Raw genomic sequence first — 17564 nt, 5'->3', positions numbered from 1 at the left:
TCTTGGGTTCCTAGAGCCCAATTTCCATCCTGAAGGAGAAACAAGACTGCTGTGGCCAGAGCCTGGTCACAAAACCCATTGGTGACTCCCCTTTACCCCTCCCAGAGGTGAGGCACGCAGTGTTACAACAAGCTAAAGGGTCTGGGAATGAGCAGCAGTTGAGCGCCTCCTGATCACCCTTAAGTGCTTAGGTCTTTCGGAATGCAGATTCAGCCACAGCAGTCAGATCATCACTCTTGGACACTGGCTCTTCCAAGAAAAACGCACATTTTTCATTTTGCCCAGAAGAGGACCACGACCGAGCTCCCTGGGCCTCAGACCTCCGCCTAGCTTTCCAGGAGCTAGCCCTCCTCCTTCTCCCCAGGCCCGGCCCCGCCCGCACCCGCGTCTGGAGCTGGCCAGGGGAGGACTGCAGAGGCCTGAAGGGGCGGGGGCCGGGAGGCGCGCGGGCTGCGGGCGGAGGCAGGAGCGCGCGCCTTTTTGTGCGGCTGTTGGCACCCGCCCGATTGGCTGGGCCGGTGCTGCCGTCGGAGTGGGCGGAGCCAGCCGCGCGCGCGCCGCTCGGAGCCCAGTCGCAGCCCGGAGCGGCCGCAGACGGAGCGCACCTCGCGGGGGCCGGGTGCGTCCGGGGGGCAGCTGCTCCTCTCGGACCCCGGCCATCCCTGCTCCCACTGCCCTCGCTGCTTTCTTTTTAGAGGAGACTCTTTGCGGAAAAGCCAGCGATCCCTCTCAGACCCACTCCCCACCCCACTCCTGCCCCTTTCCGTGGCGGCGTCTCCCGCGCCCTCCGGCCCCCAGAGCGCCGCGGCCATGGGCATCCGAGGCATGCTGCGGGCCGCCGTGCTCCTGCTGCTCATTAGGACCTGGCTCGCGGAGGGAAACTACCCCACTCCCACTCCCCTCCCAAAATTCCACTTCGAGTTCCCCTCCGCGGTGCCCGACGTTGTTCGGAACCTCTTCAACTGGTAAGCAGGCACCGCCAGGTTAGGCACGAGAGGGAATTGGTGAGGGTAGAGAACCTCTGGCCTCTTGGACAGAGCGGGCTGGGGGAGGGGGACTCGGACCCGGCCCCGCTGAGCTCGGGCGCTGGTCCCAGGGAGGGGGCAGGGGAAGTGTGGGTGGCAGTTGAGATGGAGTCCTAGTTTCAGCCCACCTGTTACTGCGGCTCCTGGCTGCGCCCTAATCCTTGCCCAAACCGCAGCACAGGAGGGTGTCCTCACCCCGGGTATGCCCATCCATCCCCAGGGACTAAGGTTCCAGGCAGCTTTCCCCAGTCGAGTCCTTTGTCACCTGTGACATGGGGGAGGGTACAAGGTGATGAGCAATTCACAAAACATAGACAGGACACCTGTTTGAGTCTGCATTTTTGTACGTTCACTGAGGCGCGCTCGCTAGTGTGCATACATGTATGTTTTGAGGAGTGAAGGACTCTCCGATGCGGCAGACAGAAATTATTAACTCAACCTCATCTAAGCCCAGAATGTGATCGGCGGCTGTATAACCATAAACCGTGTAGCCGGAGATGGGTGCGCTTTTGTACTTATTCCTGTAAAAATAATTGAAGATTCAGGATGGTATTTTTTTCTGTGTTTGATTTCAAGTTTGTTTGGGTCTGTGAGTATCTGAAAAAATGTTAAACAGTCAGCCTTTATGTGTAGATCACACAAAAATGTTTATTTGTGGTAGTCAGAGATCTTGAATGTTGGCACATGGGGAATGTGTGGTCAGAAACAGGCGGGAATGCATTATTTTAATTTGGGAATAATTCATGTGCACACTTTGGAATGTTGCAAAATGACATTTTTTATTAAAGATGATTGGGAATCATTTTTAATAATTTTTAAACAGCAAACCAGAAATGAACGTGTATTCAGAAAAGGGGGGGTAGCTGGGCACGATTCCAGCAGACAGCCCTGCAGTGCCCTCAACTCAACATACTAGACTGCGTCAGTGAACACACATGCGAGCACAAGAGTGCGCAAGCGCATGCACACACACACACACACACACACACACACACAGCCTTGCAGGGGGCTGACGTTCCCTGGGCAATGCGTCAAAGATTCAATTGGAAGAGTCACAGTGATACCAGGGCCTGTTCTCTTTCACAAGCCCTTTTGGGGAAAGGAGCCCTGTTGAAGGTCTAGGTGAGGCAGGATGAGAAGAGATCTCTGGAAAGGCCAGCTCTCTGCAGAGCTGACCTGGGTCCACTTACATGTGCTCACCTAAGACACTTCCAGGCAGGAAGCACATGCTTAGCAAGAAAGATGCCTGTTCCCAAAATGGATGTATTTTCGAGGACAGCTCTGAGCCCCAAGAGTCTGAAATGGTTTGGTTAGATGAGGGTCATAAATCTCTGCTAGGTGAGCCAGGCTCTCTCTGCTTCATATGCCATATGCCAAGTCTTAAAAACAGGTGTACAAAAACAAGGTTGACATAAACATGGCAAGAAAATGTCCAGCCCTAGCCCTGGTAGGAGAAATGAGCTAGAGAACATTGGCTTAGCTCAGGAAGGCACTGAGAATGGATGTTGACTTTTCCTGGGGTAATGAGGTACCCCTAGAAAGAAGACCCCACCACCAACAACAACCTAGAAAGCCTCATCCAGGCTGATTGCAAGATGGAACTCCTTAGGGGGTTGAGGTAATGCATTTTTGAAGGCTCCTTCCTGCCCACTCTTTCCCATCTCCTTCTACTGCCTCCCCCCTCCCACCAAGTCCTGCCTGGTAACAGAGTCAGCCTTTGTGCCCCACCCTCTGGATAAAAACTGGGAGGGGGAGAGGGAAAAAGGAGTCTGCGTCAGTGCTGCACTTCTGGCTGACTCACCCTGGGGAGGGAGGGGAGCAGGGAGAGTGTGGTACACGTATGACTGGACATGTCTGCATATGTTCTGGAGAAAGGAAGGCCCTTGTAAGGTGGCCACTGACAAATCAGCCACAAGTCAACCAGAATTTACTGATGACTTCTCTGTTTCAGCAAAAATTGTGCAAATGAATCTGTGGTTCAAAAGATTCTGGACAGGGTGCTGTCGGGTTATGATGTCCGTCTGAGACCGAATTTTGGAGGTAAGCCATATCAGACATTAGAGGTCTTTGTGTCAGGTAGAATAAAGCTGAGACACAGCAAGCCAGCCCTACCCTATAAAGCCATCAGTAGCACTCCCCAGTTCTACATCCCTGCCTCTCTAGGTCTCTCCTTCCTGATCCTGCAGAGACCTGCGGGAGGGGGGGGACTCCCAGGCTCCCAGTCTCTGGGTATTCTGTTTCCCTGGGATTTCTCCTACTTCTCTGCCTTCATATGCCTGAGACCCCTGTTTTCTCAGCACTTCTTTCCAATGTGTGACTGGAAAAGGAGCACAGGCAGTGGATGAGCAGGATGTAGCACACTGTGCCCCTCAGGCTAGAGTTCTAGAGTTTTCTATCCCTTCTCTGTGGAAGACACATGTTTTGGGCACTTACCCCACTCCCCAGTTCACAACTGAGGGTCCAGTTCCCTACTGAGGACTTGGTCTTCTCTGCCTAGTACACTTAACCCACCCAGCAGTTCCACCTTGGTTCTTCCTTCCCCACTCCATGTAGCTCACTGCAGTCGGTGTGGTCTTTATAAATCCAGCCTGAGCACTTCTGGAACATTCCATGGTTTTATCTAACTGCCAAATAAAATCTAAACTCCTCAGCTTTAGCACTCAGACCTCTAGCACAGAGATTGTAAATAACAAGGAAACTGACACCCAAACCTGCAAGAAGTCCATACATATGTCAGTTTCTCCCTAGATTTCTGCTTAACCTCCCCCTGAGAAAGGACAACTAGCCTGGACCGTAGGGCTTTAAGTGATAGGCAACCTGTTTAGGCCCCACACCATAGAAGCAGCATTCTCTGGCCCTGGGGACACCCAGAAAACCTCACTGAGGATAGACAGAAAAAGGGGCAATAAAGCTGGTTAGTCACATTCCAGCTCAAAGGAAGCTTATGGAGGGACTAAGCCAAAGTAAGGGCCCAACTTCTTGGGGGGAAGTGTCAAAGTAACCTCTAAAGGGTTAATGAATGCTAATGGTCATATTCTGCATATGAATATGTGTCTCTGAATACACTCCCCTCCACTGGGAGGGCACACAGCTGGGAGGATTGGCTGGGGTGGTAGGGAGCTGCCTGGAAAAGAAGCTTTGGAGGTGGGGCCCTTGACTAGTGCTTCCCTTTGCTGGGTTACTTTCCTCCCCCCATCCCTCAGGAATGGAGTGGGGGGGAAGGTGCTGCCCCAGGGATTTAAGGTGAATGTGTGAGGGGAAGCTGGCTCACTCCCTGTAAGAGCAGTGCCTCTTCTCTGGATGGGTCCCCTAGGGAGAGAGACATGAGTATAGGGGGGTCCAGGTGTTAGAGGACAGCCAGCACACCCTTGCATGGCATCAGCTTTTAAATCAGTCGCATGAAGCATCAGTAGCTACTTCATTTTCTCCTGGCCTCATTCTTGTGTTTCTCAGCAAAGGCTGACCAGCAACCATTTGAGTACACCAAGCACATTCTCCACACTGTTTCAGGGTGAGGGTGCCATATCTGCAGGCATCCAGGGATGGGTGACAGGGGCAAGAACCAAACTCTGGGGAGGGTTACCCGGAGATTTGTGGGCATGCAGACTGGGAGTGTACAATAAAACATGGATCCCTAGGTTGATCTGGCCAAATAGAACATGAAGTTGGGAGGGCATGGGCAGCTCAGAGCCTTCTGGCATTTAAACAGAAGAGGGCACTGCAAGCTCTTTGACTGGGACTGTTGCATGGTGGTAGGGTAGGGAGACTAGTTGAGGAGACAACTGGACCAGGGCATTCAGGGTTTAGAGACCCCAGAAGTCAGCTATACAGCCCCTCCATGTCTGAGGTAGAGTCAAATTCTAGGGCTTAACCCCCCTCCCCAACAAATGCTCCCCACACAAGGGTGTCACTTAGCAGTGGTCCGGTTCAACAGGAGCCTACCTATTTCTGGTGGACTACAGTGAGAAAAGGAGGAAAATTTATAAAACCACTTCCTACTGCCAAGAGAACTGGGATTCTGCGGTGTTGCAAAGTGGTCTTCACTTAGCCCAGCCCCTGGCATGATGTCAGCTCCCAGTATTGTGGCGTGAAGGAATGGTAGACATTCTCATCCATCCATGTGCTCTTTCCCCAGCACTATGATGGATGCTGGGGGGGAGGAGGAATTGGGGCAACGAAGGTTCCAGGAGGGAAGGATGTGATTATCACCACCATTTTTCCTGTCTTCCTGAGTCCATCAGGGGAAAGTGATGAGATAGATATAGGGCTGGGGCCGTCAGCCCAGAGATGGCATTTAGAGTCCTTGTCAGGAAGTTTCTCATTCCCCTCTATTCTTTTAGGGCTATGGGATACCTTACTAAATTCTCATCATAGTATTAGCATGTAAGGTGTCCCCTTAGGTGGATAAATTAGGAGAATGTCCCCTTCCTCTGGGCTGCAGTCCTGTGCCAGGTCTCATGACTTGGTGAGAAAAATGTGAACTGCATTTTAGTTCCCACCTAGAACCCTTGGACAGATTTCTGGCCTGGCCCTTTAGTGTCCCCAGCATCCATCTCACCATAAGAGGTGGGATGCCTGAGTGGTGTGGAATAGTGTAGACAAGAAGTCCAACACTGGAAGTGGGAGGCTGGCTGGGGCTTGTTGCTTCCATCCTCTAAAGACGTGGGGGTCCAGAGGGACCATCATCAAGAACTGTGTTTCTCAGAACCCCTAGCATCACATAGCACTTTCTGGGGCTTGTTCACAGTAGCCCTGAACTGAAGTCTGGGCTGTCCCCTAACACAGAGGCACATTTACTTCTCAGCTGCCACTCACACGTTTATTCCCAGTAGTGCTTTGCTTTGTGAAGCATTGGGCTTAGAATTACATTTCCCTCTTTGCAGCTCAGCTTCTGGGCAGTAAGCCTTCAGTGAAAGCAGCAGGCTGAATTGCAGGCGTCATCCGTGTTTCTCTAGCAGCACTGTGATGTCATACACAGACATGATGGCTTTGCCGTGGGACTGCGTGTAGATTGGTTTGAGCCAATGAGGGAACAATAAAATGTATTTGTCCTCAGTCCCTGACAGTTGACTACATGCTTTCACATCCATGGTCATATCTGAGTCCTGCAAGTGAACAGCACTATCATCTGGGCCTAACAAAAGGCTAGGAAGCAAAAACACTAATGCACCCATTCACACTTGTACATTCACATACGCTCTCACACGTGCACAAAAATGCACTCCAACAAGCATGGTCTCACGTGCACTACACTCACGTTAGCAGCCCTACACACAGTCAGCATCTTCACATGAACATGCATACACAAAAATGAGTATAAACTCATTCACACATGCACACACATACACTCACATTGACTCATTAACACACTGACGTGGTTAACACACTCATAGAGTTATGAGTCACACAATAACATACCCAACACATAGTCACACAGCCATGCAGATAAATACCCACACATATAGTCACACAGCCACACAAACTTCCGTACCCAAATGTATTCATAAATTTACTCTCACACTTTAGCACACACACACAAACATGCTCACATGAAAGAACACACTCAAATTCACTCACATGAACACAGACACACACAAGCATGCTTGCACACCCAAAAGCACTCACAAGTTCACTCCGAGTCAGGAAGACACACATTGTCCTCACACAGCATGCTCACGTGTACACAAATTCACTGACTTGTTGATACGAACAAGCACATTGACAAGCTTTGGCTTTCACTCCCGAACATTCTCACAAATCCCAGCAGGCTGACGTTCACACTTAGACACACAAGTGCTCACACCATTTTCACATCAGACAATACACAAACATGCTCACATATACACACGTTCACACACATGAACGTGCCCACATATTCACTCAGGCATGCTCACAGATACACTAATTCACAAATGGGCTCACACATACACATATTCACTCCCATACACATACATTCAAATACGTGCACACACACACATTTACTGACACAGACATGTACACACATTCATGTACCTGGAAACCTGCCCATCCACTCACTGACCGACAAATACACTTGCATACATTCACGTGTTTACTCACACTTCCACAAGAACACACTCATACTTGTGGGTATGCTCATGCATTCAGTTCCACAAAACACACTCACACAGAGACACGTTCACATGAACTCATACAGACAAGCTCACAGACATCCATAGTCACTCCCTTGTTACACATGAACATGCATTTGCCCCCCCACAACACGCCTACAAAAATGCATGTGCTCACACACAACACACTCAAGTACAGAAACACGCTCGCGTGTTCACTTGCACAGAGAAATGTCACTAACACAGTCACCTACACGTGAAAACAAATTCATTCACACAGGGGCATGCTCACACAATAACACAGCCACAAACCCTGGCTTTTGTTGGGTCCATTTCTTGTCAGTTTTTATCAGAACATATTTAGAAAAAGAGCATTTCATCCCCTTATTTCCTGACCCCTCCTTTCAGCATATTGTGGGTCCAGCCTTGCTCTAAGTGCTTGACCTGCATTGACTATGAGGTCAATGCTGTCATTATCCCCATCTTACCCATGAGGAAACTAAGGCTCAGAGAGGTTAGGTGACTTACTTAAGGTCACTCAGCTAACAAGTGTCAAAGTGGGTTTAAAGCCAAGCAGTCTGTCTCCTGAGTCTGCTCTTAACCCTTACTCTACCCTTTACATAATACTGTCTTTCTGTGTTGTAGGTGCCCCTGTGCCTGTAAGAATATCCATGTATGTCTCCCACATTGAACAGATATCAGAAATTGATATGGTAAGTGTGTCAGTTCCAGCATGGGGCTGGAGACAGGAGCCATGGAACACAGAGCAGGGCCATAAGCCAATTCCAGCTATTCTGACCTGTGACAGAACTTACATGGAGGAACAAGGTAGATTTTGGAAACTGCAGCCACCTAGAACAAAAATGTTATTTGAAGCCCTACATCAAGGTTAGGAAGCTTTTCAAATACCATATAGGACTCTGTTTCTTGTACTAGGTAAGGATTTCTTTTAAAAGACACAAAAGGCCAGGTACAGTGGCTCACACCTATAATCCTAGCACTCTAGGAGGCTGAAGCCATTGGATTGCTTGAGCTTACAAGTTTGAGACCAACCTGAGCAAAAGCAAAACCCTGTCTCTACTAAAAATAGGGGAAAAAATGAAGCAAGAGGATCACTTGAGCCCAAGAGTTGGAGGTTTCTGTGGGCTATGATGCCACAACACTCTTCCCAGAGCAACAGCATGAGACTCTGTCTCGAAAAGGATAAAAGACACAGAAAACACATACCATAAAGATAAATACTGTAACTTCAACTACATGAAAATTCTGTTTAGCCAAAATTTCTGCAACTTTTATTGTGCAAAACAAAACTACTTTGACAAGTGTAAAAGAATAAGTTGGAATAGGCTGAGATATTTACAATACAGAGGACTGATACTTGAAATATAAATAATTTCTGAGAATTATTAAGAAGAGCATTTAAAAAGCTGATAGAAAATGTTCAGAAATGTGAAGAGGAATTTCACTTTAGTGAAGAAAACTAAATAGCAGGTAAACATACGAAACGTATGAAAAGATGCTTGACCTTATGAGAAATGCAAAGTAAAACCACCATTAGAACCCATCATGTACTCACCAAATTGGCAAAAATCTGAAGTCCAGACAATACCAATCAATGCAAGTCAGTGGGAAGCACTGGAACCCTCAGCCACTCTCAACCCTTGGGTCTCGGCAGGGGCGGAAACTGTAGCTTCCTTCCACTTCATTTTTATTTCACTGTGGTTTGGATATGTATGGTGCATTCACCCAATAATACACACAGTATACTCTATTATCCAGGAACGCAAATGAACAAATTATAATTATGTATGTCAACCGGAATGAATCTCACAAATACAATGTTGCATGAAAGAAGTAAATTATGAATACGTGCAGTATGATTCCATTGGGATAAAATTCTTATAGAAAGGTCTAACTAAGCAATATTTTTCTAGGAATACATAGACAATAAAACTCTAACAAAAAGCAAGAAAATTATTCATCATTAAGTCTAGGATAATGGTTATGGCTGAGGGGTATGGGACATGTGTTCTGGAAGGGACACATTGGGGTTTGAAAGTTATTTGTAATGCTCTGCTTCTTAACCTGGACTTTAATTCCATGAGGGCCATTTGATTATTCTTTCCTTAACCATCCATATGTTTCACACTGTCATCTCTAGTTATTATATATTTAACTACATTTGCACACACACACACACACACACATATACACACACATGCACAATGGGGACAGAGCTGGAACAAGCAAACTTACAACTGGGATTTATCTTTCTCTTCCCAGGACTATACAATCACCATGTTTTTTCATCAGACCTGGAAAGATCCACGCTTAGCATACTATGAGACCGACCTGAACCTGACCCTGGACTATCGGATGCATGAGAAGCTGTGGGTCCCTGACTGCTACTTTCTGAATAGCAAGGATGCTTTTGTGCATGATGTGACTGTGGAAAACCGTGTGTTTCAGCTTCACCCAGATGGAACGGTGCGGTATGGCATCCGGTAAGTCACCCTAGCAGTTTGGGGATGTCCCACCAGGCTTCCTTCTTCCTACCCAGTATCCCATGAACACTGTCTTGTGTTGTGCCCCTTGCCCATCCTCCCCAGTAGCCAAAGTGGAACTTTCAATTCCCCACAAGTAATAGTGGCTGTCCTTTCTCCACTGTTCCTTCTGTGTAAGGTGGCCTTTTCCTCTTTCCATGAATTAAATTTTTTTTTTTTTTTTAGACTGAGCCTCAAGCTGTCCCCCTGGGTAGAGTGCCGTAGCATCACAGGTCACAGCAACCTCCAACTCCTGGGCTCAAGCGAGGCTCCTGCCTCAGCCTCCCAAGTAGCTGGGACCACAGGCGCCCACCACAACGCCTGGCCATTTTTTGGTTACAGCCGTCGTTGTTGTTTGGCGGGCCCGGGCTGGATCTGAACCTGCCACCTTAGGTGTATGTAGCGGGTGCCCCAGCCACTTGAGCCACAGGCGCTGAGCCAATGAATTGAAAACTTGCCCACCTTCCCTTCAAACCCTAACTCGAATGCCCTCTGAAAGACCTCTCTCTCTACCTGAGCACTGCAGACATTGGGAGGGAAATAGACAAGTGCTTAGTCCCATGCAGTACAGGAAGGGCATGGTCTCTGCCATTCAGTTCACTTGTCCAGTTTTTCCAAGTCTGATCTCTGGGTTTCTCTTTATCTGGGGCATCTCATTCCATCCCTGTCTTTCCCCAACCACTTTCCCATAAACCAAGGCTCTAAAGTCAGACAATAATAAGGCCTGCTGGGAACAGGTCACTGGTCACTCTTGTGCTTTAGAAAGGGGGGGTGTCAGCTGATTAATGTCACATAGAGGATTTGTAGCAAGGAGAGAAACACAAGGACATGAACACGCACACACACCAAATCCAGTGCACAAAATGGCAATTGCACAAAATAACTGGGGTAGAGTTAGGAGACGGGAAGGACACAGTAAGAGGTAGGACAGAGCCTCCCAGCTGACGCTGCAGAGAGCTTTTTTGTCATTATCCACTCTCCCATTTGTCACTTTTCCCACCTCCCCAGGGCTTCTCAGACCCCTCCTCAGATTCTCCTGCTGGTTGCACCACACAGCACCTTGAAGCCCATGCCCGCGTTTCCATGGCACTACAGAGATTTCAGTCTCCCCCGTGTCTCATCCACCCACTGGCGTTTTGTTCATCCCCAGTACCCACATTGGCCCACACCTCAGGCATGTGGTACAGATATGGGTAGAGGTGATTCTGGGGCAAGGCTGTCATCTGTACACATGCACTGCACAGCTGTGCTCCACATGGGATGGGGAGTGTTCTCTCAGCAGCCTTGCTCCCCCTTTAGGAAGCGAGAGTCCCTTCCAGTCTCTGCATTCACTTTCCGCAAGGGCCTTCCCCTTCTGGCACCCTGCATTTTTCTGACGAGCCATACATTATTCAGTCCTGCCAGGTCTTTTGGTATCTTTGTCACATTCACATTCCCTGTGTCCTCCCTACACATGGGTTGCTCCTTGGGGTCACTCTTCCCTCCCCAGTCCTGCAGTTCTCTCAGGAATGCTGCTAGTCTGGGCCAAGCTCACTTTTTCCTTCCATTTTGTTTTCCTTTGCAGACTCACTGCCACAGCAGCTTGTACCCTGGATCTGCGAAAATTCCCTCTGGATAAGCAGACCTGCAAGCTGGAGGTGGAGAGCTGTACGTATGTCCCTATGGCCCCTTCTTCCCTACTTGGGCTGTGGCAATCAGGAAACCAAAGGCAGAAATGACAGGAAGAAGAACAGCACATTTCTCCTCTCTCTTCCTCCTCATTCTATTTCTCATAAATAGATGGTAGAAGGAAAGATAGATGGTAGACACCTGATGACAGGTGGTTGATTGACTGACAGAGGTATCTGGGAGCAGATGGCCTTTAGGATGTAAGTTGTCCTCTTGGGAAGCAGCACCTCCTGCTGGGAAATTGTGAACAAGCTGGTGGATAGGAGTTCATCATGTGTCTTTACTGTGCTTTCCTGTCTGGCCAAACAAACTTTGGTCTGAAACACCAAAGTGAGAGTTCTTTTTCCCCTGTGTCCAGACTCATCAAACCACAAAGGAGCCTCCAAAATGGCAAGTTCCCACTATCCTTTGGTTTTCACAGACCACTATGGTGGGGAATCTGGCTATGTCCTTTTTCTGAAACTAACTTTCTGTTTCTCTCCCTTTCCCAGATGGCTACACTGTTGAAGATATCCTGTTATCCTGGGAGGACAATGACAGTGCCATCCACATGACTGAGGAGCTGCATATCCCTCAGTTTACTTTCCTAGGGAGGACAATTACTAGCAAGGAGGTGTATTTCTACACAGGTGGGTCTGGCTACTTCCTTCCTTCCTATCTCTTGTCCCTTTTGCACTACCTTAAACTCCTGGGGGCCTCTGCCTTTGATCCTACACTCCCTGCTGCCGCCTTTCCCTTTTCCCACTGGTTCTGCACACCTTCCAGGCCCCCTTAAGAAAGCCCCAATGGCTCCCCCTGCAAGTGAGGAATGGACGTGAAGGATCTTGGCCATGTTCATAACATTCTGCAGTTATAAAAGATCCATGCTCCTCTCAGAGTCAGCCTCTTACCCGCCATCTCTCTCTGGTGTACTCTCTCTGGTGTACAGCTTGGAACCATCTCTTCTCTCTCCCATTCAAAAATGTTAGCTAACATGGAGCCAGGGAGAAAGCAATGGGGAGACAGTTAACTCACTATGACACATGGGCTTGCTGAGATGTGCCATTGTCACTGGCCTCGCCAGGCTAGATGCCCATGGACAGAGTATTAGAGGCTAAACTGCCCATTGGTCACCTACTCCTCCATGCTGTACCTCTCTACCCTGTAAATCCCCTCAGTCCTGCTACCCTGACATCAGTATGTCTCCTTGTCAGGTTCCTACATGCGTCTGATACTCAAGTTCCAGATCCAGAGGGATGTCAACAGCTACCTGGTGCAGGTCTATTGGCCTACTGTCCTCACCACTATTCTTTCCTGGATTTCGTTTTGGATGAACTATGATTCCTCTGCAGCCAGGGTGACAATTGGTAGGTCCTGTCTCTATCCCAGGGAGGAATGTAGGTCATTATCCTGAGACAAAATTTGAGAGTAGGGAAGCAGCATGTGGAGCAGTGTGTGACTGCACAGGCCAGGAGACAGGGCTTTCCAGAAGGCATTTGTGGAGGTGCTCAGACAGTCCCCAGTAGAGAGGCTGACATGGGAATCAAGAGTGAAGAAAACACTAAGATTAGAATCTTGGTATGTTGTGCCCAAAGTACCAGAATTCATTAATTGTTGAATCCATAAGTAAACGGACAAGTCACAGATCTAGATCAGAAATACAATACAATAAATATTGACTTCAGTGAGGTATGAAAACACCTTGCCAGGCAGCAGAGGGCTTCCAGAGACAGAAGCTGTCAGAGTCCAGAGGAGGAAGTGACCCAGGCATTGGCGGCTAAAACTACCCCCAAAAAATTGTTCAAAGTGGGTTTTGAAGATTTGCAGCAGGTAGAGACACCAGCCTTGGCCTTCTCCCTAGAGGAAATAGATGTATTCAAGACATAGGGCCCGAACAGAAATCTGAACCGCAGTTCCTGGGGCAAGAGCAAAGGAGGTGAGGACAACAGCAGAAAGACAGCTTAGGGCAACTTGGGAAGACCTTGAAGTTCATGTTTAAGCATGAGGGGTCATGAAAGATTTTTGAGCAGTACCAAAAAGGGGCCTAAGATAGTGGTTCTCAACCTGTGGGTTGCAATCCCTTTGGGGGTGAAATGACCCTTTCACAGGGGTCACCTAAGACCATCAGAAAACACATATTTCAGTTATGAAGTAACAACACCTGAAGTAGCAACAAAAATAATAATAATTTTGTGGTTGGGGGTCACCACAACATGAGGAACTGTATTAAAGGGTTGCGGCAGTAGGAAGGTTGAGAACCACTGGCCTAAGAGATCGACTCTCTGCTTTGGCTGACCCCATCCAACAGCATGCAGTTGTGCCCCAAGTCCAGGTTTGGTATCTCTTTCGCCATCTTTAGGGCTGACTCCTTACCTTCCTTTTTTTGATCATTCTAGACTAAACCTTTGTATTAAAAAATAAAATAAAATAAATGTTTGTATTTGTGTAATATTTTAGGGTTCATAAATATTCCCAGTGACTAAAGGAAGACAAAAGGGTAAGGGACCATCATAGGGCAAGGTGGGGCTAAAGACAAATCTCTCTGTGAAGCTATGGCAGGGGGTTTGGAACTTGACCCTAGGAACAATGGGATGTCATTGAACCACTAAGCCTAGGCTTGAGTTTTAAGATGGTGGAAGGAACAAAGAGAGCTGAAGGCCTTGGCTGAGGATACTCCCCACCCAGAGATGACTGGGGGCACAATAGCTTGCCAAGAAGGTCAGCCACCAGAGGAGACTAAGCCTGTGCTATGCTATTTGTAGGCCTAACTTCGATGCTCATCCTGACCACAATTGACTCACATCTGCGGGATAAACTCCCTCACATTTCCTATGTCAAGGCCATCGACATCTATATCCTCGTGTGCTTGTTCTTCGTGTTCCTGTCCCTGCTGGAGTATGTCTACATCAACTATCTTTTCTTCAGCCGAGGACCTCGGCACCATCGTAGACGACGAAGGAGGCCACGAAGAGTCATTGCCCACTACCGGTACCAGGAAGTGGTGGTGGGAAACGTGCAGGTTTGACTTTTTGACTGACAATCAGCCTTCCCTGAGCACCTCTCAAGCCCTGGCTTAGTGCTTTTCACCCTTTCACATTTCTTAGTTCCTTTAATCCTCATGCACACACAGAGCACACATCCACATGCACAAGTAACAAGGAAGTGGGACTATTTATCGTCACTCCTTTATAGACGATCATTGTCCGAGGTCACAAGCCAAGTAAATAGCAAGGTTAAATTTCTCCAGACCTTTGGACAAATTTGGTCCACATTGCATGCTTCCAGGGCAGGCAATGAAGCTGGAAGGGAAGATGGGCACAGGGAGGCTGAAAGGAAAACAGACACTGGAGAGGCTGGCCTGCCTACCCCTCCTTCTTTGGCACTTCAGACTCCCAAGGCAATGCTGAGGCTTTGGCAGTATGTTATTTATCCAACAATGTCCCTCCTTCACAGAGAGCCCAGCCTTGCCTGCCTAAGCAGGACTCCATCCACAACACAATGCTCCTGAGGGAGCAGCTGCCCCCAGAGAGACATCAGCTTGGCAGCTGCCATGGCCTCCCCTTGCATGCTAATAGCCTCTTGGTCCTGTTCCTCAGCCCCCTGAACACCAGAGACCCCAAGAGGAGATGGCTCTGTCAAAGAGATCAACAGTAACATTGCAAAAGCTGATGAGGAAAGTCCCTTCCCTCCCCCCCCCATGCATAGCCATCTAGGCCATGTGACACTGATGAGCCTATCCATTATCTCCTCAAAGGATGGCCTGTTTAACGTAGAAGACGGAGTCAGCTCTCTTCCCATCACCCCAGCGCAGGCCCCCTTGGCAAGCCTGGAAAGCCTCGGTTCTTTGATGTCCACCTCCGAGCAGGCCCAGCTGGCCACCTCGGAAAGCCTCAGCCCACTCCCTTCTCTCTCAGGCCAGTCCCAGCTGGCCACTGGAGAAAGCCTGGGTGATCTCCCTTCCACCTCAGAGCAGGCCCAGCTCAGCCATGGTGTTCTATTTCATGGTTTCCGGGATGATGACAGTATTATTCCTACTGAGATCCGCAACCGTGCTGAGGTCCATGGGCATGCTGAGACCGAAGATTCTGAAGACTCCGATGACTCTGATGACTCTGATGAAAGCTTGAGCTCGGATGAGAGCCATGGCCATGGCCAAGGCCCTAGTGGGAGGCCAGTGTTTCACCGTGGCCAGGGGTGTGTGCAAGAAGGAAACCGTGACCTTGATGACATCCATAGCTTACCTGATGACGTCAATGTTGAGAGCAGCTGCCTTGGCCTTAAGGAGAATATCAGGTGTGATACTGATAGCATCTGGAGCCTGGATGATGATGAGCTCATGGCCGGTGGCCAGGAGAAGGATAGTAGCTCAGAGTCTGAGGATAGTCCTCCCCCGAGCCCTGGGTGTGCCTTCACTGAAGTATTTTCCCTCCGTGTCTTTAACCCCGACTACGTCCCTAGGGTTGACAAGTGGTCCCGATTCCTCTTCCCTCTTGCCTTTGGGCTGTTCAATATTGCTTACTGGGTATACCATATCTATTAGTTCTCGGACACCCAGAGCGGCAGGGTCACCATGCCGTGCTCCTTTACAATTTCTTTTGGTTTTGTTTTCCTTTGTTGCCCTTTTTCCTTTGTTCATTTTATTTTGTGGGTTTTGGTCATTCTAATCAGTTTAAAACTTCTCTTTATAAACTCGGGGTGGGGAGTGATTAGAAAAAATGCCTTCTGGCTGAAAGGGAAAGGACTGATGAGGAGTCAGAGGTAAATAGCACATTGATTTCCTTTCCTGCTACAAAGCGCTAGCTCTTTCAAAGACTTCTCACAGTTAGCAAGCAAGGAAAAGCCCCTGGAAAGGTTTAGAGGACAGAAGGGAGCCAGGCTGGGGGACGGGAATGATCTAAGCCTTGCTCACAAACATTTCTGGGGTCTTTTCTGTCCCCCGATGCGTCACCATTTCTTTTTCATGACTTTTTTTCTTCTTTTTTTCCCCCTAGGGATTATGGACCTTGCTCACCCTCTGCTAAGGGCTTAGTCAAGCTGGGTTGGGCTGGGATGCACAAAAGAAGGGCTAGCTATAACTTAGAAGTGCAGGGAACTGGCCATAGGAAACTTAGGGATCATTTGTAAGTGCCTTTTCCCCACTAGTTTTGCCGTATTTAGAGCATGCAGTTTGGGAGGAGAAGATGGGTGGATAAGACTACAGAATACAATGACTGTGTAAGTGACAAAGGACCCAACCAACAAGCTTGCAGTGGGCAGGGGACAATGTCAGGTTGGAGATGATACAGTTGAGCTGGCCTCTTTGGAGGAACTGGAACTTCTCTTGCCTATATTTCTGCTTCAAAGTGCTTCACACTAAGGGCTTAATACATCATACATTTAAGTCAGGAGATAGCTTGCTATCAGCTGATGAGTTGATCAATAATCCCAGTGTAAGCACTTGGTTTATAAACACTAGGGTTAGGAAAGTTCAGACTTGTGATTTCACCATCTGACCTAGACTAGCAGTTGAACATCTCTTGTAAATTTATATACTAGTGCTTTCTATTTGTCTAGTGCATAGTAAGTGTGAACAAGCTCCCTGACTTCATGGTACTGGAGCCTCACAGGAGCCCTGTGAGCCAGGAAAGGCAAAGCACATTGTTCCCAGTGTTGCAAAGAAAACAAGTGGACCTTAGTACCACTTGAGGACATGCAGTGAGTGAGTGGTAAAACCACCCCACTTGCTCCTCCTTCTCCTTATCCTAACTCTCAACCAAAGTATTTCCCTTCCTTCTCTCCCCTTTGCAAAAGAGAGTGCTCCGGCAGAGTCTGCCTCTCTGTCAGGCCCCTAACCCCAATCCACAGCACCTGGGGTGTCTCTGCAGAAACTAGCTGGTGACTAGCCAATGAGCAGATGGAGAACACGGGCACTGCCCACCCAGCAGGGCCCCTAGTGGAAGTAGGACTGGCCTACACTCCAACTTGCCAAGCAGCTCCAGCTCATTGATGGAGGCCATAAGGGAGTGAACTTCACTGAGCACCTCACTTGTACCCTACCTTTTCCTTCTACAGCCTCTCTTGCAGCCCCTCACCCTTCTACCCACCTACCTTTTAGATATGCTTCTGTGTTTGTGTTTCCTTGTACTCCTGGGTGTGTTCATCTGCATCCAGGTAGGTCTATGCACATACAACCATTTGATAAGCTGTGTGGTGCTGTGCCTCTCAGTGTAAATCTATTGCCATGTGTAGGAGTGTATCTGCAACAACCCATGGATTTGTGT

General features: G+C 48.5%; 1 protein-coding gene across 1 annotated transcript; it reads left to right on the top strand.

Moving 5' to 3' along the window:
* Positions 1-796: 796 nt before the first annotated feature.
* GABRQ (gamma-aminobutyric acid type A receptor theta subunit) lies at positions 797-15933 on the top strand. The gene is made up of 9 exons (XM_003800931.1): positions 797-965; positions 2977-3065; positions 7760-7827; positions 9398-9618; positions 11222-11304; positions 11817-11954; positions 12519-12671; positions 14067-14323; positions 15059-15933. Exons 1-9 carry the CDS (start codon positions 811-813, stop codon positions 15842-15844), a joined length of 1950 nt encoding a protein of 649 aa, XP_003800979.1. The 5' UTR covers positions 797-810; the 3' UTR covers positions 15845-15933.
* The last annotated feature ends 1631 nt before the right edge of the window (positions 15934-17564 follow it).

This window comes from Otolemur garnettii, unplaced genomic scaffold (genome assembly GCF_000181295.1).
Source record: "Otolemur garnettii isolate 467f Iridium unplaced genomic scaffold, OtoGar3 scaffold00190, whole genome shotgun sequence".
NCBI classification, from domain to species: domain Eukaryota; kingdom Metazoa; phylum Chordata; class Mammalia; order Primates; family Galagidae; genus Otolemur; species Otolemur garnettii.
The sequence above is the reverse complement of the archived record's forward strand: the minus strand, read 5'-3'. Positions and strand labels throughout refer to the sequence as shown.

What these genes read in the sequence shown, in the direction of transcription:
- GABRQ (XM_003800931.1), top strand. Translation starts at nt 811, where the DNA reads ATGGGCATCCGAGGCATGCTGCGGGCCGCCGTGCTCCTGCTGCTCATT. An exon ending in ACGGTGCGGTATGGCATCCG is followed by an intron (nt 9,619 to 11,221) that starts GTAAGTCACCCT and finishes TTTCCTTTGCAG; the next exon opens with ACTCACTGCCACAGCAGCTT. An exon ending in GGAGGTGTATTTCTACACAG is followed by an intron (nt 11,955 to 12,518) that starts GTGGGTCTGGCT and finishes TCTCCTTGTCAG; the next exon opens with GTTCCTACATGCGTCTGATA.